At 43.4% G+C, this 24,524-nt stretch overlaps 1 protein-coding gene across 2 annotated transcripts in view; it reads left to right on the top strand.

Annotated features, from left to right (window-relative positions):
- The first annotated feature begins 12,203 nt into the window (after positions 1-12,203).
- The window catches only part of LOC137324784 (coiled-coil domain-containing protein 68-like), a 50,177-nt gene continuing 37,856 nt past the window's right edge, over positions 12,204-24,524 (top strand). Inside the window, exons 1-3 of one of the 2 annotated variants that reach the window (XM_067989524.1) lie at positions 12,204-12,415; positions 19,485-19,624; positions 20,809-20,892. In XM_067989524.1, coding sequence (XP_067845625.1) covers positions 19,508-19,624; positions 20,809-20,892 — 201 coding nt within the window. In that variant the 5' untranslated portion in view covers positions 12,204-12,415; positions 19,485-19,507. Of the gene's footprint in view, positions 12,416-12,683; positions 12,704-19,484; positions 19,625-20,808; positions 20,893-24,524 lie in introns of those variants that run through there. The other variant, XM_067989573.1, reaches the window with a different exon arrangement.

The raw sequence follows: 24,524 nt of genomic DNA, 5'->3' as shown, positions 1-24,524 counted from the left end.
ACACAAGAGGTTAGTGTGCAAAATTAAAGCACATGGGATTGGGGGGAATATACTGGCATGGATTGAGAATTGGTTGACAGACAGGAAACAGAGTAGGAATAAAGGGGTCTTTTACCGGGTGGCAGGCAGTGACTAGTGGGGTACAGCAGGGATCAGTGCTTGGGCCCCAGCTATTCACAATCTACATCAATGATTTGGATGAGGAACTAAATGTAACATTTCCAAGTTTGCAGACAACACAAAGCTGGGGTGGAATGTGAGCTGTGAGGAGGATGCAAAGAGGCTCCAATGTGATTTAGACAAATTGGGTGAGTGGGCAAGAACATGGCAGATGCAGTATAACATGGATAAATGTGAGGTTATCCACTTTGGTTGTAAAAACAGAAAGGCAGATTATTATCTGAATGGTGATAGATTGGGAAAAGGGGAGGTGCAACGAGACCTGGGTGTCCTTGTACGCCAGTCGCTGAAAGCGAGCATTCAGGTGCAGCAAGCAGTTAGGAAGGCGAATGGTATGTTGGCCTTCATTGCAAGAGGATTTGAATACAGGAGCAGGGATGTCTTATTGCCGTTATACAGGGCCTTGGTGAGGCCACATCTGGAGTATTGTGTGCAGTTTTGGTCTCCTTATCTGAGGAAGGATGTCCTTGCCTTGGAGGGAGTGCAACGCAGGTTTACCAGACTGATTCCTGGGATGGCAGGACTGACGTATGAGGAGAGATTGGGTCGACTAGGCCTATATTCACTAGAGTTTAGAAGAACGAGAGGTGATCTCATCGAAACATATAAAATTCTAACAGGACTAGACAGACTAGATGCAGGGAGGATGTTCCCGATGGCTGGGGAGTCTAGAACCAGGGGTCACAGTCTCAGGATACGGGGTATGCCATTTAGAACCGAGATGAGGAGAAATTTCTTCACTCAGGGTGGTGAACCTGTGGAATTCTCTACCACAGAAGGCAGTGGAGACCAAGTCATTAGATGTATTCAAGAAGAAGATAGATATATTTCTTACTGCTAAAGGGATCAAGGGATATGGGGAAAAAGCGGGAACAGGGTACTGAGTTAGACGATCAGCCAAGATCATTTTGAATGGCGGAGCAGGCCCGAAGGGCCGAATGGCCTACTCTTGCTCCTATTTTCTATGTTTCTATGTTTCTTTTCGTCCGTATCACCGAGGATTAGCATTAAATAAGATAGGGTTGGAAAAATCAAATGAAGAGTCAACCCCTAATCAAGTATAGTTACCGTGTGATCCAGGGAATGGGGAGAAAAAGAGAGGCAAGCGTTGGCTTTTAAAAAAACTTTTCACTTAAAACATTTTCAAAATAAGCATTAATCGATGTACAAGTTAACAGTGTAACAAGAAATACAAATATATGGGGAGATTATGAGGCCTCCCACCAATTTTCATGGAAATGTGGCAGTAGCATCGCGATAATGGTGGGGTATGACTTCCCACCCTGTCCCCGCGAACAGTGTGGCCGACGTTATCTCCCTAAGGGCCCACCACTGGCTGGAGCACCCGCCTGAGTCAGGCAGTAGGCCCTTTTAATGTTGAATTCAGAGTCCATGCCGTACATTGGAATCAACTGGGCAGAACGCACACCGTGTACAGCTTTGCACAGTTTCAGCTGGCAGTCCAAACGAAGAGGAGCCCAGAATGTTACCAGGGCTCCAAGAGTTAGATTATGAGGATAGATTACATAAACTAGGCTTGTATTCCCTTGAATATATAAGGTCAAGGGGTGATTTGATTGAGGTTTTTAGGATTTTGAAAGGAATTGATAGGGTAGATAGAAACGTTTTCTGCTGGTGGGGGAGTCTAGGACAAGGGGAGGTAACCTTAAAATCAGAGCCAGGCCATTCAGGAGAAAAGTTAGAAATCACTTCTTCACACAAATGGTGGTAGAAGTGTGGAACTTGCTCCCACAAAAAGCAGTAGATGCTAGTTCAATTAATAATCTTAAATTTGAGATCGATAGATTTTTACTAGCCAAGGGTATTAAGGGATATGAAGCCAAAGCGGGTAAATGGAGTTAGGGTACAGATCAGCCATGATCTCATTGAAAGGCTCAAGGGGCTGAATGGCCTACTCCTGTTCCTATGTACCTATGGTAACCTGCTCCTCCAGGTTTCACAAAAACAAACAGGGTCGCTGCCGCACTGAGACCCCTCCTCCCAAAAATTAACCCCCCTTCCCGTACCTACCTTTTTCCGGGATCAGGACGGGAGGTCAGCTGAGAGCAGGTGAGGTGCCCCACAGCGCTCGCTCTCTGTCCGTAGCCCTCCGGCCGTATGTCAATGAGGCCCGGCTCACAAAATGCATTGGACCTCCTGCCAACACTATCGGGCAGCCAGCCATTGTGCTCTGCCAGTCGGTTGCCCGACAAAACCGCACAGAGGGAGCATCCGCGTCATAGTTTCTTTAGAATGAGTTGCACCAACGCGGAGTTAACCTGAACAAAGGTTCTCTTTGCAAAGCAAAAACTTAGGGAAATAGGTACACTTATGCCCTATTTATACTACAACATCCCTGCCAATAACCTGCTGCATACATCAACCAAAGCACGTGCCTTCAAAGGCAGCAACAACCTCCTGAACAGAGTCTTTACGTGCCTGTGCCAACATTGCCATCATCACCTCCATCCTCAAAAACCCGATACCCATTCGTCCTCTCTAACTACTGCCATATCTCTATCTTCACTTTTCTGTCTAAAGTTCTTAATCATGTCACCACATCCCAGCTCTGTCTCCAACTCTCCCAAGACTCGTGTTTGAGTCCCTTCTTCCAGTATCAACCCTGCTGACAACACTGAGACCATCCTGGCCAAAGTCATGAATGACATCCTCTGTACTGTGACCCTGGTGCATTGTCCTTCTCTGCAATAATTAATATGGTCGAACATGCCATCCTCCTCCATTACCTCTCTTCCATTGTTCATTTCCATGGGGATGCCTTTGCAAGTTTCTCACATCTACCTGTTCAAATGCAGCCAGTGCATCTCCAGCAATGGCTTCCCTTCTCACCATCACCACTGAAGTCCTTCAAAGATCTTTAATTGGCCTGCTCCTGTTACTCATCTAGGTGCTGCACCTGATGACTTCATCTGCATGCAGGGTGATCAGCTTTATTTGGTTTGCTGATGTTACCCAGCCCTGCCTCTATTCCACAATTACTTTTGTACTGTCTGATATCAAGTAGGGGATGAGTCAAAACATCAGAAAAATCAAAGTCATTGTTTTCAACGGCTGCTATAAATTCCATTCCTTTGCCACTGATTCTATTCCCCTCCCAGCCACTTGCTTTGGCTGAACTAGACCATGTAAAACCTTAGCATCCTGTGCGAACTACAGTAGAGCTTCAAACCCCAGACCCTATCAATCACCGAGACTGCTTACTTCCACCTCTGCCCATACCTCATCCACACTGCTGCTGAAACCCTTATCTGTGCTTTTGTCACCAGTAGACTCAAGAGGGTCGATTTTCCTCATTGCTGCTCCTGGGGAATGCTCAGGTCCCAAGCACTAAACAACAAAATGGGGACATGACACATTCTGACAAATCACTGCCCCCACTACACTGACAGCATTTCTGGTACTTTTCCAAATGGGAGCAACTGGGCCTCCCTCTGCAGTGGGGGTAGGCCCAGCGTTGCTATGGACATGTGGCAGGAGGGGACGTTCCTGGCCCTCCCATCTGATTTTCCTCCCCGGTTAATGGAAGGTCTGAGGTGGGCCTCGGAGCAAACCGAAGAGATCTGAGGCACCAGATAAATTCCTCTTCTTTCAGGAGGATCTTAGGGCTTCGGGGCCATCTGGCTGCTGCTTTCTGTTTCCACTCTGACACCTAGCACAAGGCCCTGCCGGGGATGAGCCTGTACTGGGATACACCTACGCCATACTAATGACCTGGGGCAGGAATTTCGGGCAAACTTAGGCCTGCACAGATACAGTGCACTTCAGGTATGCTGCGCCTGTTTGTCCAGCACTGGGGGGTGGGAACGGTGGGGTGGGGGGGGGGGGGTTTGGGGGAGAGGTAGGAGGAGGGAAGGAAAATCATCCCCAACTTCTCCATTCTTCTCCTTTCTGACCTCCCACCCACAACTTGTTCAAAACTGAACAGCTTGCTTCCTGCCCCAATCATAAGTCCTACTCGTTCATAAGTCATGTCCTTGCTGACTTACATTGTCCCCCTTGTCTTCCAACACATTGAATTTACAATCCTCATTCTGATGTTCAAATCCCACCCAATCTCTGCAACCTCCTCAAGTCTTACATCCCTTCCCATGCCCTTTGGTTCTCTGACTCTGGCCTTTTCTGCAATCGCCTTCCTTCACTCCACCATTGGTGGCAGAGGCTCCAGCTGCCTCAACCCTAATCTCTGGAAGTCCCTTCTGAAAACTTTCCACCTTTCTACTTCTCTCTTGACCTGTAAAAACCTTCTCAAAATCCATCTTTTCGACCACACTTTCAGTCGCCTCCCCTAACTCTCACACCATATTTCATTTTCAGTTCCTTTATTCCATTGATTTATTTTTCTCCACTTCTGTATGCCTTGTGATGTTTTCTACGTTAAAGGCAAGTAGTTTTTACCAGAGATGAACTGAGTGCAGAGAGTGCATTGATATTCAAGGGAGATTGCGTTGTGACACTGCTGTGTATGAGTGAGGAATCACTGCAGTGTTTAGTCAAGCTGCATTAGAAGCCAGATTGTCATCAGAGAGCAATAGAAGTGATCTACTGGCCTCTGCTGGACAAGGATATTGAGCCATACAAAACTAGGTATGCTCTAAGGCAGCAGCTTCATGCTGAATGGCAAAAGTAACCTCTTACCAGCTGTCAAATACTGGAAAAATCCCTGGAAGAAAATCAGATGTTGCCTGTTTGAAGCAGATGAAAGCATATCTCACATGTTTTATTACTTAATATTTTCTAAATGGACCGATAAAAAAAAGCCAAAGCCATAGTGTTCCAAGTTAGGTTATATCAGTCGATGGGCTACCACTTACCTCAAGGAAACTACAAGGGTTTGCACAACAGTATATGAGTGTAATCATATCATCAGCCCATAGCACAGCAATGGCAAGGTAGAAAATGCGATTAAAATTTCAATGCCGCTCCTGGAATAGCTCCTTCAATTCAATATACCAAGTGAGATAGTGAACAGCTCACCAGCTCAACGACTGTGTGGCAGACAAACCAGAAAATTGGGCCTACTGCTTCCGGAACAAAGGCCCTCCGATTTTAACTCCAGACCGGTTTGGGAGGGGTGCGCAGGGGTGTGAGGTAGAAACCCACCTGCTGCTCCAGAAATGAGATCCAGGGTATTTTAACTGCTGCTGGCTAACATCCAACTCCAGGAAGTGCCGAATATCACGCGGCCCACTTACTGCCCGCTGAATCCATGTAGGTGGCAGGATTAGCTGTCGAGGTCATCTCACGATCGTGAAGAAGGGGGAGAGTGAGTCCGCAGCAGTGAGGCCTAAGCTTCCCTTGTGCTCCTGCTCCTCCGGGCCACAAAAGGAAACTAAAATGACTTACCTGTTGGGACCACTTCTGACCCTGGTCCTCTTCCCTGCCGCCGTCACCTGGTGGAAAAGCCACTGCAGCTTCCTGCCTAGACTGTCGACTTGCAATCGGGTCCCGATGATGTCAAATGTGAAAAAGGACCCTGCCGGCTCTGGGCGGGTGTACTTACAGACTGATCAGGAGAGCAAGTTAAAATCGGGAACTGTCATCTCCCAGCGACTCCAGTAACCTGGGCGATTTTAACTGCCCAGTTTCTGCCAGTTAAGGTTAAAGTCCACCCCCTCTCCCCCAAGTGATGTAAACGATAAGCTAAACTTGAGAAAAGCCAAACCACTCTGCTTCACAATAACAGTGTCAAGGAACTCGCTAAGCGAAGGGGAAGTTGTTTGAATTCAGTCAACAGCGAAAGGGAAATAGATCCTAGCAAAAATGCAACAACAAGCGGATGTCAGGTTGCACCAAGTAAAAACTGAGGATGGAAAGAGCTTTCGGGGGAGCCAGAGCCACCAGCAGAACACAGTAGAACCGCCATCTGTAGAAAGACCTGACAATCAAGTTATATAATATCGTAACACAGGTGGAGCCACTGGGGCAGCCCACGGTCAAGAAACCCCAGCCACAACAACAGGACACAGAAGAAAAGATCGTGGTCCAATCAGCAACAAAACATGGAGCCAGAAACTAAAACCAGCAGAGGAACAGTGGGGGTCGTTGTGCGATAGTGTGAAGTGAGCCATTCTGCCCCTGCTCTAATGCCTACTCAGTTTCTTCTGAATAGGAGCAAAAATTGGGACACAAAATAGCTACCCAGAGAGAAAAGAATATCTTGGAGCCACTGGTACTCTAAGGGTTAATTGATTCGCTGGTTTAAGTCTTGACTGCACCCAGCAACAGTCTGACTTTACTAAATATACAAAACAGACAGAAAGCACCAGGGCCTATTGTGTATTCATCTGTAAGGGTGTGTTAGGAGATGTGTTGAAACTCTTTTTAGGGAGTTCACCCGTGCCTATTCATTTGCATTAGTTCAAATTACAGGCATGATATTTTTCAAGTTTATACCCAGATGTTACACAAACGATACAAAAAAAACCTTTCATGAAGTGTAAGTAATATCCCTAAATATCACTGTAGCTCTTCCCTCAGAACCTTACCTGGTAATTACACTGCCCTGTGGGAAACTGAACTAAGCAGACAAGAAAGACGAGGAAGTCATTGAAGGGAAAAAATTTGCAAGGCTAAGGGGATAGGGCGGGGGAGTGGGACTAGCTGGATTGCTCTTGCTGAGAGCCAGCACAGAATCGATGGGCCAAATGGCCTCCTTCCATGCTGTAACCATTTTATGATTCTATGATTCTAAGATCAATCTGGACAGCAGGGGAAAACACAGGGCTTTGGGGAGTGAATAGGGCAGTGGGGTTAGTTTTGAATTGTTCTAGCAAAGGGCCAGCACATACACAATGAACTAAAAGGTCTCCTTCTGCGCTGTGAACCTCTATGCCTCTACAGTCTGTACAGCGTTAGCTGTTTTCAATCAGGGCAATGAGACAGCTACTCACTTCAGCACCCCCGAGCTACAGAAGGGTAAAACTCCTCCAGCGTTCCCATCATGATCGCTATCCAATGAACCGTGGTGGAAGTGTGCATTTGTGGATGTCAGGTGAGGACAGGATGAAGCTCAGCCGTGGTGACCCCCATGGAATAAACAACCTGCAACCCTCGCATACCACGCTTGCACTGTCAGACTTGGGCGAGTTACAGGACGGTGGCCCCTGGCGTCAAAATTTCATGGGAAAACAATCAAAACTTGTAAAAAAAAATCCTTGCAGGAGATATTGAAACTATCACAACAGTGCAAAAATCTGCAACAGCGCACAAAAGAAAAATGATTAGAATCGGCAACACTCCATATCAAGATAACGCTAGTATTTAAGGGAAGAGTCTCACCATTTGAATTCCTTTAAGAACAATAATGGTTTCGAGAATTATGATTAAAAAGTAGGGAGTTCTGGGGGTACACAGGTAATTCATCTCCTACCTGAGCCAGAGAGTGTTAATACTGACTGGGTATTGCTGTGTGTGTTAGTCAGATTGGTGTCCAGGTGGGACAGCAGTGCCAGCTTCCATATTAGGCAAGAAAAGCTCCACTTGGATGCACTCAGGTTACACCCATAAACCTCGCCATTGGAACGGTGCAAAAGTAAGCAGCAACACAAAAAGGGTACATTTTCAGTGAGAGAAATAACTTTCAATTTTTGTGACTAATCTCTCAACAGAAGAGAAGAATTGTTCTGGTCACTGTTTGTAAATGCATTTAAAAATAATATATTTACAATATCAGTTACAATAGAGAGAGCAGGGAAAGTCTCTCCAACAGGGAAGCGTAATTCTTTTTTAAAGAACACATGTTGGGAGAGGGAGGGACATTTGCACTGAAAGGCTTTTCTTCCCTTTTATCTTGACAACCCTTTCTTGTTTACATCCACTTCTGTGATTATTTTGAATAGTTTTGTTTAAATGTGTTTGGGTGACATCGTCGAGTGCAATAGTTGCAACAAATTGCTGGGTGCGGCAGCCTGAGAGATAAATTATTATTCTTAGTCAATGATAAGATGGCTAACGTACACTTGATTACAGGCTATCTACTGACAATTTAGTTTTCATACTGTCCGGCTCAGTAACTCCTCTCAGCTAGTTCCTTTGATGATGACATCAACACTCGCTAGGTAGAGTTGTTGAGCTGGATGATGTTTAATCAAAAATCAGCAGGAAGAGCCAGAAATGAAACAAAATAAGTCAATCATCATTCTTATTTTTAAAATAACTATGTGGTGAGAACCCCTCTTTAAATATACTAATAGCATTGCTTATGTTAAGTCCAGGATACACTGGTCTCAAATGTTGGCTCACTAAGTACCAAATTTGTCTTCCCTCGTGCTGTCATCAGAGCATAGACGAGTAAGATGAAGGAAGTTAAAGAAAAAACGCTCACCTCTGAAAACCCTGCCTGATAGTAACAGCTGACTGTGGGTGGAAGTAAACAATCAGACAGAGAACACTGCCAGCACTCTCAGTGCACATGCTGCTTCAGGCAATGCTGCTCCACCCATCCATGTTGGGACTTGCAGTTTGGTTTTGAAAAATGATTATTTAAATGATATGATCTTTATTCAACCAGCATTGTCATCCCAATAGCTGCAATGGCTGCTCTCTGTTTTTGGTCTGGCAATCTGATTGGCTACTGTGAAGCATCTGACTGGGACTATCAGACAAAGCAACCAGACTGGCAGGAGGAACTCACCATCATTTATTTATTCTTACGGACACAACTTCATAGAATCATAAAATCATAGAATGATACAGCACACAAGGAGGCCATTCGGCCCATCGTGCCTGTGCTGGCTCTTTGAAAGAGCTATCTGATTAGTCCCACCCCCCTGCTCTTTCCCCATAGCCCAGCAATTTTTTCCCCTTCAAGTATTTATCCAATTCTCTTTTGAAAGTCACTATTGAATCTGCTTCCACCACCCTTTCAGGCAGTGCATTCCAGATCATTATAACTCACTGCATTTAAAAAAAAATGTCTTTATGTCACCTCTGGTTCTTTTACCAATTACCTTAAATCTGTGTCCTCTGATTACCGACCCTTCTGCCACTGGAAACAGTTTCTCCTTATTTACTTTGTCAAAACCCTTCATGATTTTGAACACCTCTATCAGATCTCCCCTTAACCTTCTCTGCTCTAAGGAGAACAATCCCATCTTCTCCAGTCTCTCCACATAACTGAAGTCCCTCATCTCTGGTACCATTCTAGTAAATCTCCTCTGCACCCTCATCAAGGCCTTGATATCCTTCCGATAACAATAACTATAACAATAATAATTCCTAAAACTTTAACAATAAGATATATGTTTATCAACTGTCAAATACATGACTCCCCTGAGCCTTACCTATTGATGTAAATCAGCTTACCTTTTAATTATAGGTCAATATTATGACAATAGCAAGGTGAATCGCTGACTCAAGCAACTACCTTATATACTCTGGGTATAGAGCCATCTAGGGCACATGCTGAGTAATTGCCTTCTATATAGGACCTGCCGTCTGTGGGAGGCTGATGGAGCTAAAAGATTCAGCTTATTACTTCTCCATTTCTATTTAAGGAAGCAGAAAGACAAAATAATGGCAATATTGTTCCACTTTTCAGTCAGTTTCCATTCTGAAATTGGATTTTGGTGTTGCCCATAAACCATTGGCCTATATCACTCAACATTCTGACGAAAGGTCTTCGACTTGAAACGTTAACTCTGTTTATTTCTCCACAGATGCTGAGCACCTGCTGAGCTTTTTCAGCATTTTCTGTTTTTATTTCACTCAACATCAACTAGTTTAGATCATTGTAATACTATAGTACAATGTTGTCCAATATGTTAGCCACTAGCCACATGTGGCTAATTGGGAATGCAGATGTGGCTAATTACATCTTTGATTAGTAAATAAAAAATGAGTAATAGACACTGTCATTGGGCATGTGATCTCATTACTCATTCACATGGCATATGCATGTGCACTTCAACCTTTTTGTGTGTTGGTTGGTAAAATGTAAGATGAAAAGCAGAGCTTGTGAGTTTTTTTGATCATTGTGTGTGCTTTACTTTTTTGGTTACTATTTATCTGCTAAAACTCTCTCCTCCTTTAAGATGCTCCTTAAAACCTACCTCTTTGACTCAGCTTTTGGTCACCTGTCCTAATATCTCCTTATGTGGCTCTGTGTCAAATAACTGTCCTGAGAAGCACCTTGGGGCATTTTACTATGTTAAAGGCATTATATAAATACAAGTTGTTATTGTTGTTGTTATAACACGGGTGAAAATGCCAGACTTCAGCACCATGAAAACACAAGCAACATTATATGGAGAGGGGAGCTGACTAATTAGGCCATCAGTAGAAAACAAATCCAACCAATAATGAGCAGCTCCAGCAGGGCATGTCATGGCAAAGGGCAAGCAGCAAGCTCTGGATGGAGAGCAGGGGCGGTCTGGGATCTCTCGTTGCGCGAATCAACATTCTTAGTAATCACTTGGAGGAAGTTAATGTACCGCCTGCAACTGCTGGACAAAAACCTAGAAGCTGCACTGTCTGTTGAAGGCAAGTCTGTCATGACATTTGCAAGGAAATTAGATGAACATTTCCAGAAAATGGTGGGATAGAAATTAGTCCTTGTGCCCGTTTTATGAGCGGAAAACGGGGGCCAGAAGGACCAATTTCATGATGCTATGTCCTGCACCCCAAGAATAATATTCAGGCATCCCAGGCGACTGCCTTAAACAGGCATTAGGCCCCTTAAATCTGTTAACAAGGCACCAAACGCCTGCTTAAGGACCTGTTGAAGAAATTTGTCAGTGTTGAGCGGAGCAGACGCCAGGCTTTCAGGAGTTTGCTGTGGCCCAGCCAGCAGACGCTAACAAAAAGACAAGTCTTTCTTTTTAAAGCTCACTTCAATGTGGAGCTGGGCGGAGCAGGAATGCTTGCAATAAGTCCAAAAGAGTTGAAGGCTGTGCATCGAAGGTTTGGTAGCTAACCTAGCTGAGATCCTCAATCTGCGGCACATCACAGATGGGAGGCAAAACCGAAGAGATACTTTCGGCAGCTGGTTCAGAGCAGCATTGGTGACGGCTCGGCAGCTGGTCTCTTTGCCACTGGTGATGATTGTGTCGAGACAATAAACTAGTTGAATGAGTAGACATATAAATAGCCAACTTTGATACATTCTGGTGATGTGCAGTGAACTTACTAATAGTATCATTAATAAAAGTTATATAAATAGCTGGATATTTGACCCTTTGAACATCACCAATGTTGTTTCAGTGACAAACTTGTTTCAGTGACATTCGGTTCCCTGCGTTGCCAATGAATCATGTCAGGCAATCAGATTGCTTCAGGTTTCTGAGTCCTGGCCTAAATATTGTGCCAAGATCAGGTCAGATTTTCATTTCAATATCAATGGTCCAGGATAGTGGGTCCTACCAAAATGAGTTAGCTTGTTAACAGCATCCTGGGGCTTAATATTACTGCAATAAAGCTGCTCTTTACATGTCAGTAGCATTACTATAAAATTGTTTGCGGGGAGTCGTGGAATCAGTAATGCAGTGTGTAAGCTGAGGTCTTAAAAAAATGGCTGGCCCAGAGAGTACAGAATTCCCTGGAACTGTTGGCACTCTAACATAAATTTAAATATAAATAACAGAGGATCTGGTTTTCTCCTTTGTTTATGTACACCGTAATTTTAACAGCCAGTTTTTCTTTTTGACCAATAGGGAGACTCTGTACTGATCAGGATCATGATACTGAACATCACATGCTGTTATGCTAATACTATCTACAGCAGTTAACTACCCTGAGTGTCTTAAGCCATAACCTCAAAGGTTGTATTTGGCTATCACTGAAACAGCCAAGTAGACATTACATTACCTGCTCAAAGATATTTGCCAGTGATAGTAGACTTTGACCTATTCAAATCAATTAACATTTCTAATGCAGAAGGTGTCTTTTTACAGTTTTCCTACACTGCTAACAGCTGACAATATGACAGTCTACCTTTAAGTAATGTTGTCACTGATGGCAGTGTGCCAATGAGGAAGTACTGAAGTACAGCTTAGAGTGTATGGGACAATTAACATGCAGTGCAGTATGGACAGGACCTAATGGGTTTCTACACGTCGTCACCTACAAAACATTTCATCTAACTGCATGGAAGAATATAACCATGCCGCTTGATTTAGATACCCTACCTACAAAACTTTTATGTTGGTAGCACCTCATTTATCAGGTGCAGAATTACAGGTATATCCAGTTTTGAAAGTTTTTAATCCATCTTAGAAAGGTGAGTGATACATCCTCTATAGTTATTTAAAAAAAAATGTAACAATAATTGCACATATATAAATTCTTTAAGTATGGATACCTAAAGAGTATGGTTTTGTGTTTTCTTATAAAAATGAAACATGGAGAAAAAGAGACAGTTATCAATAGTAATTTTAATTCCTGTCATAAAATAGCTACTTTCTTACTTTTTAATCGGCAGGAATTTCTGGATTGCAAGCAAAATATTCCAATGTGCAATAGAGCCTCGAGTATCTGCCCTCATTATCTGCAAACCAAACCTTTGGAAGTAGGTGTGTGTGTTTCAATTGTTGGGCCCGGACTTTGGATCCGGTCTTACATACACTTCAATTAAACTTCCACTACACCCTTCAAGTAAGGTCTGGTTGGACGTAGTTTGGGTCAAGATTTGTGTTGAGTTGTATCTTTTGATAAAGCATACAAAATACCTTCTGAATAAAGCACACTGTGCAGGATCTGTTTTGTCAGGCCAGGTCAGGGAAGTCAGATCAGGCCGAGATTCAGATCAGGTTGGGTGAAACCTTTTGCTGGACTCCTTTTAACCACTGGGCTTCCATTTGAAGCCGAGTCAGGGATTTGAGTAAGGTCAGGTCTATTATTGGCACAAAGCTGCATCAATTTTGATTTGGCAACAGAGGGTTCCCCTTCCTAATGACAGATAATTGCAGACCTACTGTATTTCAATTCTAATCAAGAACACACTGTATTTCAATTCTGATCAAGAACACACTGTATTTCAATTCTAATCAAGAACCCGCTGTATTTCAATCCTAATCGAGAACCCGCTGTATTTCAATCCTAATCAAGAACACACTGTATTTCAATTCTGATCAAGAACACACTGTATTTCAATCCTAATCGAGAACACACTGTATTTCAATCCTAATCAAGAATTCAATTCTAATCAAGAACACACTGTATTTCAATCCTAATCAAGAATTCAATTCTAATCAAGAACACACTGTATTTCAATTCTAATCAAGAACACACTGTATTTCAATCCTAATCGAGAACCCACTGTATTTCAATCCTAATCGAGAACCCACTGTATTTCAATCCTAATCGAGAACCCACTGTATTTCAATCCTAATCGAGAACCCACTGTATTTCAATCCTAATCGAGAACCCACTGTATTTCAATCCTAATCGAGAACCCACTGTATTTCAATCCTAATCGAGAACCTGCTGTATTTGGATCCTAACCGAGAACCCACTGTATTTCAATCCTAATCGAGAACCCACTGTATTTCAATCCTAATCGAGAACCCGCTGTATTTCAATTCTGATGGAGGACCCACTGTATTTCAAAACTAATCAAGAACCCACTGTATTTCTATTCTAATGGAGGACCCACTGTATTTCAATATAATTGAGAACCCACTGTATTTCAATCCTAATCGAGAACCCACTGTATTACAATCCTAATCGAGAACCCACTGTATTTCAATATAAACAAGAACCCACTGTATTTTAATCCTAATCGAGAACCCACTGTATTTCAATCCTAATCGAGAACCCACTGTATTTCAATCCTAATCGAGAACCCACTGTATTTCAATTCTGATGGAGGACCCACTGTATTTCAATCCTAATCGAGAACCCACTGTATTTCAATCCTAATCGAGAACCCACTGTATTTCAATTCTGATGGAGGACCCACTGTATTTTAATCCTAATCGAGAACCCACTGTATTTTAATCCTAATCAAGAACCCACTGTATTTCAATCCTAATCGAGAACCCACTGTATTCCAAAACTAATCGAGAACCCACTGTATTTCAATTCTAGTCAAGGACCCACTGTATTTCAATATAATCGAGAACCTACTGTATTTCAAAACTAAAGGCTAGTGTGGAGAATAAAAGAAGGCCACAGAATGTTGATCACTCTTTAAGTGAAGAAGTCCTTCCTGACATCTATCCTAAACTTTTCTTTGACTAGTTCTAATCTACAACTATGTTCCTTGTTCTAGTGTGTTGACGGATCTTGAAGTAGTGCACTAGATTTACCTTATCTATGTTATTTAATATTTTATGGCCTGAAATTTCCTGGGATAGGAGAGGGAGCAACTCGGGTGGATGGCTTGCTGGGACTGCAGGAATTTGGGTCTGCCCCATTTGCCCTCTATCCAAAATTCCAATTAATGGGCGAGCAAGTCTTCCGCCCGTCACCCCCTTCTATATCCCGGCGGCAGTTTGTTGGCATGTCTGGGGATGCTTCTGAGCTACCCTGGGAATTCTGCCCTGTAGATTAGGCCTAGCAGTTCCCATGCCTGCTGAGAGTAGGCATGGGTTTCATACTGGTTCTTTGAAAGGCGCTAAAGAAGTTACAAAGCCACGGTAATCAATCCCAGATTTATTATGTCCAATTGCAGACCCTTATTTCCCATTAGGGAAAAATTACAAATCTTCAGCAAAGTAAGGGCAGGTTGCCATTCCTATTTATTGCTTAATTACCAAAACCGAACACAATGCTCAAGAGCCCCTTACCAGGGCACTGTACAAATTCAATATGGCATCTTTTGATTTATACTCTACTGAGGCAGCAATGTGTTCTATGGAATATTATTTTTTTCTGCTCCACTGTGATCTGGCATTCTAAAGTTATTCACAATGCAAAAGTTCTGAAGACGTATTTCATCTGTAAAAGTAAAGCTCAGATGGGTTATCAAGTTAACAGACACATCCATATTACCAAATTGTAGATAATGTTATTTTATGTAACAACTTTCCCTTCCATCTTGTGCTCTTTTTGAATTCTAGTTCATCATATGTTGCTGTAGTGTTTGGCCTTGAAATTATGTTGTGCAGGTATCTACAAAAGTTTGAAACATTTCTACAAAATTCCTTTGTCCAATACATGGCTCTATTAAAATATTAGACAAGACAATTACATACAAATGCATTAATTTCCTCATACACTAATATTCACGCAGATAATGGCCCTTGTGTCTTCCTCTTGCACCGTCAATTTAAAAAACACTATACATTAGGTTTTTTTTATAAGTACATTGCCAGCCTATTCCACATGTTTTCTCACACAACACGAACAGTAGGAGCTTTCCCAGCAGATACAAATATCTATGTTTTACATATGCCTAAGCATAGAGTAATTACACAGTACCATAATATACAAAGATCTGGTTTACCAGAGTACAGTCATGACTCCCAGCATCAGAAACCTCCCATAAGAACCTAAACACATGAGTGAGTGCAACTACCTACAGGTGGAAATTGAGCCAGTTGCCGAATCTGGATCAGGATTTTGATTACACATGAAAAGTGGATCCTTCAGAAAGAAACCAGAGGTCAGGAAGATGTCAGTGCCAACAGGAGACAATGGGAGAAAAGGGGGCAAAAGGGATATGAGGCACTAACGAGGCAATAAAAGACACTATTAGGATGGTGAGAAGTGTTGGGCTTCTGCTTTTGTTTTCCTTTTCTCTTTTTGCAATTTCCCTGCCCCTTTTTCTCTCACCCTCTCCTGAAGACATTGGCCAGAAAATTCCTTGGAGCCGCTCCTTCTCCGCTAGCATTACTTCACCGGAACTGCAGCGGAAACTTCGTTCATGCGCGTAACCGGGCTTTCCGCCATAAGTCTGGCAAAGTACCGTCGGGAGAGTAGGAGCAGCTCAGAGGAATTTCCCTGCCACTGACCCCTACTTGTGCTCTGCTGTCTTGACGAAGGCTCCATTCTTCATTCTTCATATGTGATCCTAGACAGTGAATGTCAGCTCACTATTCAACAGTGAGGGGCATCACAACTGTGTATAACCCTGTCTTCACTCAATGTCCATGCTCACACACTTTCCAGTAGGAGTCACTGAATAGCAATCATCAGCACCTAGCTGAATCCAACCTGGAACCTTCTGGTCAATATGGCTTAGTACCACATCACACAGTGAACTTACCCACCAAACTATCAGGGTTGCTGGAAGGTGCTGTCTTAATTAGGTTGACTGCTGAGACTGATCTGAGTTCTTACCTTCCAATTTGGTGTTCAGCTTCTTATCTTTCATTACACAGTCGAATTAAGGCATGCGGGTAGCATTTCTTATCTTCTGCCTCAGCTTATCAACAGCTTCAGAAGGTGAAATAGGTTATGTAATATAGGTAAGCAAAGAAAGGCAGGGACTGACATTGGACTAGGAGAGACTGCAACATACAACAGGAAGTGAAGGTGAAAGAGAATTATATTTTTGTTGTGCTTTACCATGGTTTTCATCAACTTGTACATTTTATATATATTTTCTAAAGATGTGGGTATGGTTCTTAATGAATACTTTGCATCTGCCTTCACAAAAGAGGGGACGATGCAGAGATTGTAGTTAAGGAGGAGGAATGTGAAATATTGGATGGGATAAACATAGTGAGAGAGGAAGTATTAAGGGGATTAGCATCTTTGAAAATAGCTAAATCTGCAGGCCTGGATGAAATGTATCCCAGGCTGTTAAGAGAAGCAAAGGAGGAAATAGCAGAGGCTCTGACCATCATTTTCTAATCCTCCCTGGCTATAGGCATGGTGCTGGAGGATTGGAGGACTGCTAACGTTGTTTAAAAAGGGAGAAAGGGATAGACCGGGTAATTACAGGCCAGTCAGCCTAACCTCGGTGGTGGGCAAATTATTGGAAACAATTCTGAGGGTCAGTATTAATCGTCATTTAGAAAGGCACGGATTAATCAAGGACAGTCAGCATGGATTTGTTAAGGGAAGATCGTGTCTGACTAACTTGATTGTATTTTTTGAGGAGGTAACATGGAGGGTCGATGATGGTAGCACGTTTGATGTAGTGTACATGGATTTTAGCAAGGCTTTTGACAAGGTCCCACATGGCAGACTGGTCAAAAAAGTAAAAGCCCATGGGATCCAAGGGAAAGTGGCTGGTTGGATCCAAAATTGGCTCAGTGGCAGGAAGCAAAGGTTAATGGTCGACGGGTGTATTTGTGACAGAAAGGTTGTTTCCAGTGGGGTTCTGCAGGGCTCAGTACTAGGTCCCTTGCTTTTTTTGGTATATATTAATGATTTAGACTTAAATGTAAGGGGCATGATTAAGAAGTTTGCAGATGATACAAAAATTGGCCATGTGGTTGATAGTGAGGAGGAAAGTTGGAGACTGCGGGAAGATATCAATGGACTGGTCAGGTGGGCAGAAAAATGGCAAATGGAATTCAATCTGGAGAAGTGTGAGGTAATGCATTTGCGGAGGGCAAACAAGACAAGGGAGTACACAATAAATGGGAGGATACTGAGAGGTGTAGAGGAACAAAGGGACGTTGGAGTGCATGTCCACAGATCCCTGAAGGTAGCTGGACAGGTAGATAAGGTGGTTAAGAAGGCATACAGGATACTTTTCTTTATTAGCCGAGGCATAGAATATAAGAGCAGGGAGGTTATGCTAGAACTGTATAAAACACTGGTTTGTCCACAGCTAAGTATTGCGTATAGTTCTGGTTTCCACATTACAGGAAAGATGTGATTGCACCGGAGAGGGTGCAGAGGAGATTTACGAGGTTGTTGCCGGGACTGGAGAAATTTAGCTATGGGGAAAGATTGGATAGGTTGGGATTGTTTTCTTTCGAACAAAGAAGGCTGAGGGGAGATTTAATTGAGGTGTACAAAATTCTGAGGGGCCTAAATAGAGTGAATAGGAAGGACCTATTTCCCTTAGCAGAGAGGTCAATAACCAGGGGGCATAGATTTAAAGTAATTGGTAGAAGGATTAGAGGGGAGCTGAGAATAATTTTGTTCACCCAAAGGGTGGTGGGGGTCTGGAACTCACTGCGTGAAAAGGTGGTAGAGGCAGAAACCCTCATCGCATTTAAAAAGTACTTGGATATGCACTTGAAGTGCTATAACCTACAAGGCTACAGACCAAGGAAATTGGGATTAGGCATGATAGCTTTTTTTCAGACGGCACAGACACAATGGGCCGAATGGCCTCCTTCTGTGCTGTAAATTTCTATGATTCTGTGATTCTATGAATGGCTGATACCTGGGAGTATTACAAAACTCTAACACACTGTGAACAGATGGTGTGATAAATTACAAAATCTTGGCTATGCTGCCATGTGGAACTGTCTAGAGAACATGGACCTTTAGAGGAGGGCTGCCCTGGACTGCTCTTATGCATCTTGTAGCAGCCAGTTGTAGAGTAGCATATGGGTAGAAGCCTGGGGGCTGACCAGCTACCTTTCCTCTCAGGGAGGAATGGCACATGGAACAGAAAGATCAGCGAGTGCTGTGTGAGCACCCTCCTTTCTATTCTTACCATGCTTAACAATATCTTACCAGGCCGAGATTGCACCTTTGGCTGAGTATATGTCACTGAGATACATCCCCAACCCTTCAACCAACAGATTGATAGGCTTCATATTTTTTTATTCTCAGGATAAGGGTGTCACTAGCATTTATTGCTCATCCCTAGTTGCCCTTGAGAAGGTGGTGATGAGCCTTCTTCTCAAACCACTGCAGTTCATGTGGTGAATGTACTCCCATGGTGCTGTTAGATAGGGAGTTCTAGGCCTTTGGCCCAGTGTCGATGAAGGAATGGCGCTATATATCCAAGTTGGAATAGTGTGTGACTTGGAGGAGAACTTGGAGGTGATGGCGTTCCCAAGCACCTGCTGCTCTTGTCCTTCTAGGTGGTGGAGATCGCGGGTTTGGGAGGTGCTGTCGAAGAATCCTTGGCGAGTTGATACAGTGGGTAGTACAAAATTGCAGCCACGGTGGGCTGGTGGTGGAGGGAGTGGATGTTTAAGGTGATGAATGGGCTGCTGATCAAGCCGACTGCTTTGTCCTGAATGATGTTGAGCTTCTTGAGTGTTGTTGCATCTGCAGTCATCCACGCAGGTGGAAAATATTCACATACGAGCATGTAGGCTACAAGGTTTTCCAGTGATGGAACACACTTAAGATATGAACTGAACGTTCATTGTAGGACAAGGTAATTCATATTAATCTGAACAAACACAAGAGTCATACTCAAATAACTAAATTAATTAAGGAATCATCTAATATAATTTTTCTGTTTTTTTTTGTCGCCTGGAAAGGTTACATCTTTATTGCACTTACAATGTACTGCACCAAGCATAGAATGTTGGAAAACAACAGCCATGAAAACGGAGAAAACAGTCTGTTTTATGGATCTGCTATTACACAAATCAAAGAAGAGACAGAATACATAAAAAAGGTGAAATATTAATCCTGATGAATCCTGATCTACTTTGCATGGATTTTCTGACTAATATACTCTTATCGTCACTTAAAACATTCATTTGTGGCTCCCACAATGGTTCACTTGTATAATTCACACAGCACTGGCAATGACTGCTGCACTAAAACTGACGCATAAGACAACCACACGAAATTTGTCTTCTTGCACCATCAGAACATGACCTGCGTGCTGGGGGTGCTAGCTGTACCCCAAGATGCAGTGCTCCAGTCGTGAAGAGGAGGAAAGTCAGCCAGCAGGTGGGGACACGGGTGGAGATTGAGGGAGGATGGAGATCGGGAAGGGGGCATTCAGTGGCCAGCAGCGGTCCGCAGGTTCAATGAGGAGAACTCCTTTATGTGCCTTTTTGGTGGCAGCCTCCAGTAGTCCCTTTAAGAACCACTGATTTGGCTGCTTTATCCAGAGAAAACATACTGCCACCTTCACAACACATGCTACAGTCAGTCCCGATTCAATTTCCCAAAGAGGCCTCAAATGGGCATTAGGCCCTCCATTTGCACAGGCAATGTGCCTTATGCTGGTTTTAGACGGGGGCCCTAACAGATTTGGCATACGGCGCTCTTCTGGCCCAAACTGAGCATGCACACGCTGCACGCCATATTGGAGCTTTCAACGCCCACTTTTCACCCCAAAAAACGGGTGCTGAAGGATCTAATTTTTAGGCTGAACAGTTTTACAACTAAATACAAAAATTCCTCCCCCCCACCCTACCAATGTCACATTTGATACAGATGCAAAACAATCTTAAATTTCTGGTTGCTTCTCTATTGCAATGTGGAACTGACAAGTATATTCCAGCTACAATGTACCCTGACCAAGCAACACTTAAACTATGAATAACCTCAAAGTGTATTCATTTATAGCAATTAGATTTTCTTGTCTCAAAGGAATAGGCCATCAGAAACACAGCTTATTGCAGAATAATATATTTTGCAATACATGGTATGGTACTCCTGCGTTATTAAACAGTATATCACCACAGGAAACCTGCTAGTTCTAACTAAAATTTTAATCAAGTAAAACCCTGGAGCTTGGTCATGGCAAGGGCTCCTAAACAAACCTGGAGCTCAATTTATGAGCAGGCTGAGTCAAAGGTGTCAGTTGTTGAGACTTTGATCTTGCTAAAATTTCTATCTATCTAGATGCGAATTACAATACAGAAAGTGCGACAGCAGATGTTTGGGGATGAGGATGGAGTGACTGACAGTCATCATCAAGAGATGAAGGTACACTGAACTACATTCCTTGCATTTGTTGTTTTTTCTGCTACTAATGGAGAATGAATCTCTCGAGTAAGTGCTGGCAACAGTAAACTATTACCTATTACCAGTGGGTTACTTTCTCACAAAAAGTTTTATATCAGCTCCCCTAATCGCCCAAGTGGGTAATTGGGTTTAGGACTGAGGCATCAAGTCCAGCACGGTGGGATTTTTTCCTTTGCCAGGATGTAACGCTGGTGGGGCAGGCTTTGTGCCTACCTGCCTGCCCAGCCATATGCAAATTATTTTGGTATGCCTCCGGCGGTGTTTCCACCTATGCCAGGGAGCGTGCCATGGTCTGGGGGTGGGAAGTAGCTATTACAGTAAGGCCCCGTCTCTTAAAGGTGCCAGCTGATACCCAGGCAACATGAAGTGTGGGGGCTTGGAGCCGACTGACCAAATCTACCAGTGGGTGAGAGCGTGTCAATTTGCCTGCGATTGACTGCATTCACTGTGGAGGATCCTTTAAATTTTAAGCCCCTTCCCTTGGCTCTAGCAATGCTGCATGCCAGTAAAACGCTGATGGAAGTAACATCCACCATATGCTCAAGGCAGTAAAGACAGAAATTGTGATGTATGATCTCACTCTGGTATTACTGACATATTTGAATGTGCTTTCAAGGGCTGCCGTCACTTCCAGTGGAAAATGCAACACATGGAAAAATGGCCAGAGACCCAACATAACGGATCCCCACCCAATTTTCCACCCCTCGCTGACCCGCTTCTGCCACTAAAGTGGCAAAAAAGAGAGGAAAATCTTTGCTGAAGTTCCACGGTTGGATCCCTAGTCTGCACTGAGTTAGCTGATTTCAGTCAGAGCAGCGATAGAATCATAGAATCATAGAAAGGTTACAGCATGGAAGGAAGCCATTCGGCCCATCAAGTCCGCGCCGGCTCTATGCAAGAGCAATCCAGCTAGTCCCACTCCCCTGCCCTTTCCCCGTAGCCCTGCAAATTTTTTCCTTTCAAGTATTTATCCAGTCCCCTTTTCAAGGCCCTCGGGTAGTGCATTCCAGATCCTAACCACTCGCCATGTAAAAAAGTTTTTCCTCATGTTACCTTTGGTTCTTTTGCCAATCATCTTAAATCTATGTCCTCTGGTTCGTGACCCTTCTGCAAATGGGAATGGTTTCTCTCTATCTACTCTGTCTAGACCCTTCATGATTTTGAATACCTCTATCAAATCTCCTCACAACCGTCTCAGTTCCAAGGAGAACAACCCCAGCTTCTCCAGACTATCCATGTAACTAAAGTCCCTCATCCCTGGAATCAGTCTAGTAAATCTGTTCTAGAAAAATAACATAGAAATCATAGAAAATAGGAGCAAGAGTAGGCCATTCGGCCCTTCGGGCCTGCTCCACCATTCAAAATAATCATGGCTGATCGTCTAACTCAGTACCCTGTTCCCGCTTTTTCCCCGTATCCCTTGATCCTTTCAGCATTAAGAAATATATCTATCTCCTTCTTGAATACATCTAATGACTTGGCCTCCACTGCCTTCTGTGGTAGAGAATTCCACAGGTTCACCACCCTCTGAGTGAAGAAAGTTCTCCTCATCTCGGTTCGAAATGGCATACCCCGTATCCTGAGACTGTGACCCCTGGTTCTGGACTCCCCAGCCATCGGGAACATCCTCCCTGCATCTAGTCTGTCTAGTCCTGTTAGAATTTTATATGTTTCGATGAGATCACCTCTCATTCTTCTAAACTCTAGTGAATATAGGCCTAGCCGACCCAATTTCTCCACATACGTCAGTCCTGCCATCCCAGGAATTAGTCTGGTAAACCTTTGTTGTACTCCCTCCATGGCAAGGACATCCTTCCTCAGATAAGGAGACCAAAACTGCACACAATACTCCAGATGTGGTCTCACCAAGGCCCTGTATAACAGCAGTAAGACATCCCTGTTCCTGTACTCAAATTCTCTTGCAATGAAGACCAACATACCATTCGCCTTCCTAACTGCTTGCTGCACCTGAATGCTCGCTTTCAGCGACTGGTGTACAAGGAAAAACAGGTCTCGTTGCACCTCCCCTTTTCCCAATCTATCACCATTCAGATAATAATCTGCCTTTCTGTTTTTACAACCAAAGTGGATAACCTCACATTTATCCACGTTATACTGCATCTGCCATGTTCTTGCCCACTCACTCAACTTGTCCAAATCACAATGGAGCCTCTTTGCATCCTTCTCACAGCTCACATTCCACCTCAGCTTTGTGTCGTCTGCAAACTTGGAAATGCTACATTTAGTTCCTCATCCAAATCATTGATATGTATTGTGAATAGCTGGGTCCCAAGCACTGATCCCTGCGGTACCCCATTTGTCACTGCCTGCCACCCGGAAAAAGACCCGTTTATTCCTACTCTCTGTTTCCTGTCTGTCAACCAATTCTCAATCCATGCCAGTATATTCCCCCCAATCCCATGTGTTTCAATTTTGCACACTAACCTCTTGTGTGGGACCTTATCAAAAGCCTTCTGAAAATCCAAATACACCACATCCACTGGTTCTCCCCTATCTATTCTACTAGTTACATCCTCAAAAAACTCCAGTAGATTTGTTAAGCATGATTTCCCTTTGATAAACCCATGCTGACTTTGTCCAATCCCGTTAATGCCCTCCAAATGTTCTGTTATCACATCTTTTACAATAGACTCTAACATTTTCCCCACTACTGATGTTAGGCTAACTGGTCTGTAATTCTCTGTTTTTTCTCTCCCTCCTTTTTTAAATAGTGGGGTTACATTTGCCACCCTCCAATCTGTAGGAACTGTTCCAGAGTCTATAGAATTTTGGAAGATGACAACCAATGCATCCATTATTTCCAGGGCCACTTCCTTTAGTACTCTGGGATGTAGATTATCAGGCCCTGGGGATTTGTCAGCCTTTAGCCCCGTTAATTTCCCAAGCACTATTTTCTTACTCATACTGGTTTCCTTCAGTTCCTCCCTCTCAGTAGACCCTTGGTTCCCTAACATTTCAGGGAGGTTATTTGTGTCCTCCTTTGTGAAGACAGAACCAAAGTATGTGTTTAATTGTTCAGCCATTTCTTTGTTCCCCATTATAATTTCCCCCATTTCTGACTGTAAGGAACCTACATTTGTCTTCACTAATCTTTTTCTGCACCCGGTCTAAGGCCTTCTCATCTTTTCTGAAGTGCGGTGCCCAGAACTGGACACAATACTCCAGTTGTGGCCGAACCAGTGTTTCATAAAGGTTCATCAAGAATTCCATACTTTTGTATTCTATGACTCTATTTATAAAGCCCAGGATCCCGTATGCTTTTTTAACCACTTTCTCAACCTGCCCTGCCACCTTCAACGATTTGTGCACATATACCCCCAGATCTCTCTGTTCCTGTACCACTTTTAGAGTTCTGCCCTCTAGTTTATATTACCTCTCCTTGTTCTTCCTACCAAAATGTATCACTTCGCATTTTTCTGCGTTAAATTTCATCTGCCACGTGTCCGCCCATTCCACCAGCCTGTCTATATCCTCTTGAAGTCTATCACTATCCTCCTCACTGTTCACTACCCTTCCAAGTTTCGTGTCATTTGCAAATTTTGAAATTGTGCCCTGTACACCCAAGTCGAAGT

The sequence above is a fragment of the Heptranchias perlo genome, chromosome 1 (assembly GCF_035084215.1).
Source record: "Heptranchias perlo isolate sHepPer1 chromosome 1, sHepPer1.hap1, whole genome shotgun sequence".
NCBI classification, from domain to species: domain Eukaryota; kingdom Metazoa; phylum Chordata; class Chondrichthyes; order Hexanchiformes; family Hexanchidae; genus Heptranchias; species Heptranchias perlo.
Note: the sequence above shows the minus strand (reverse complement) of the source record. Positions and strands in the feature narration are given on the sequence as shown.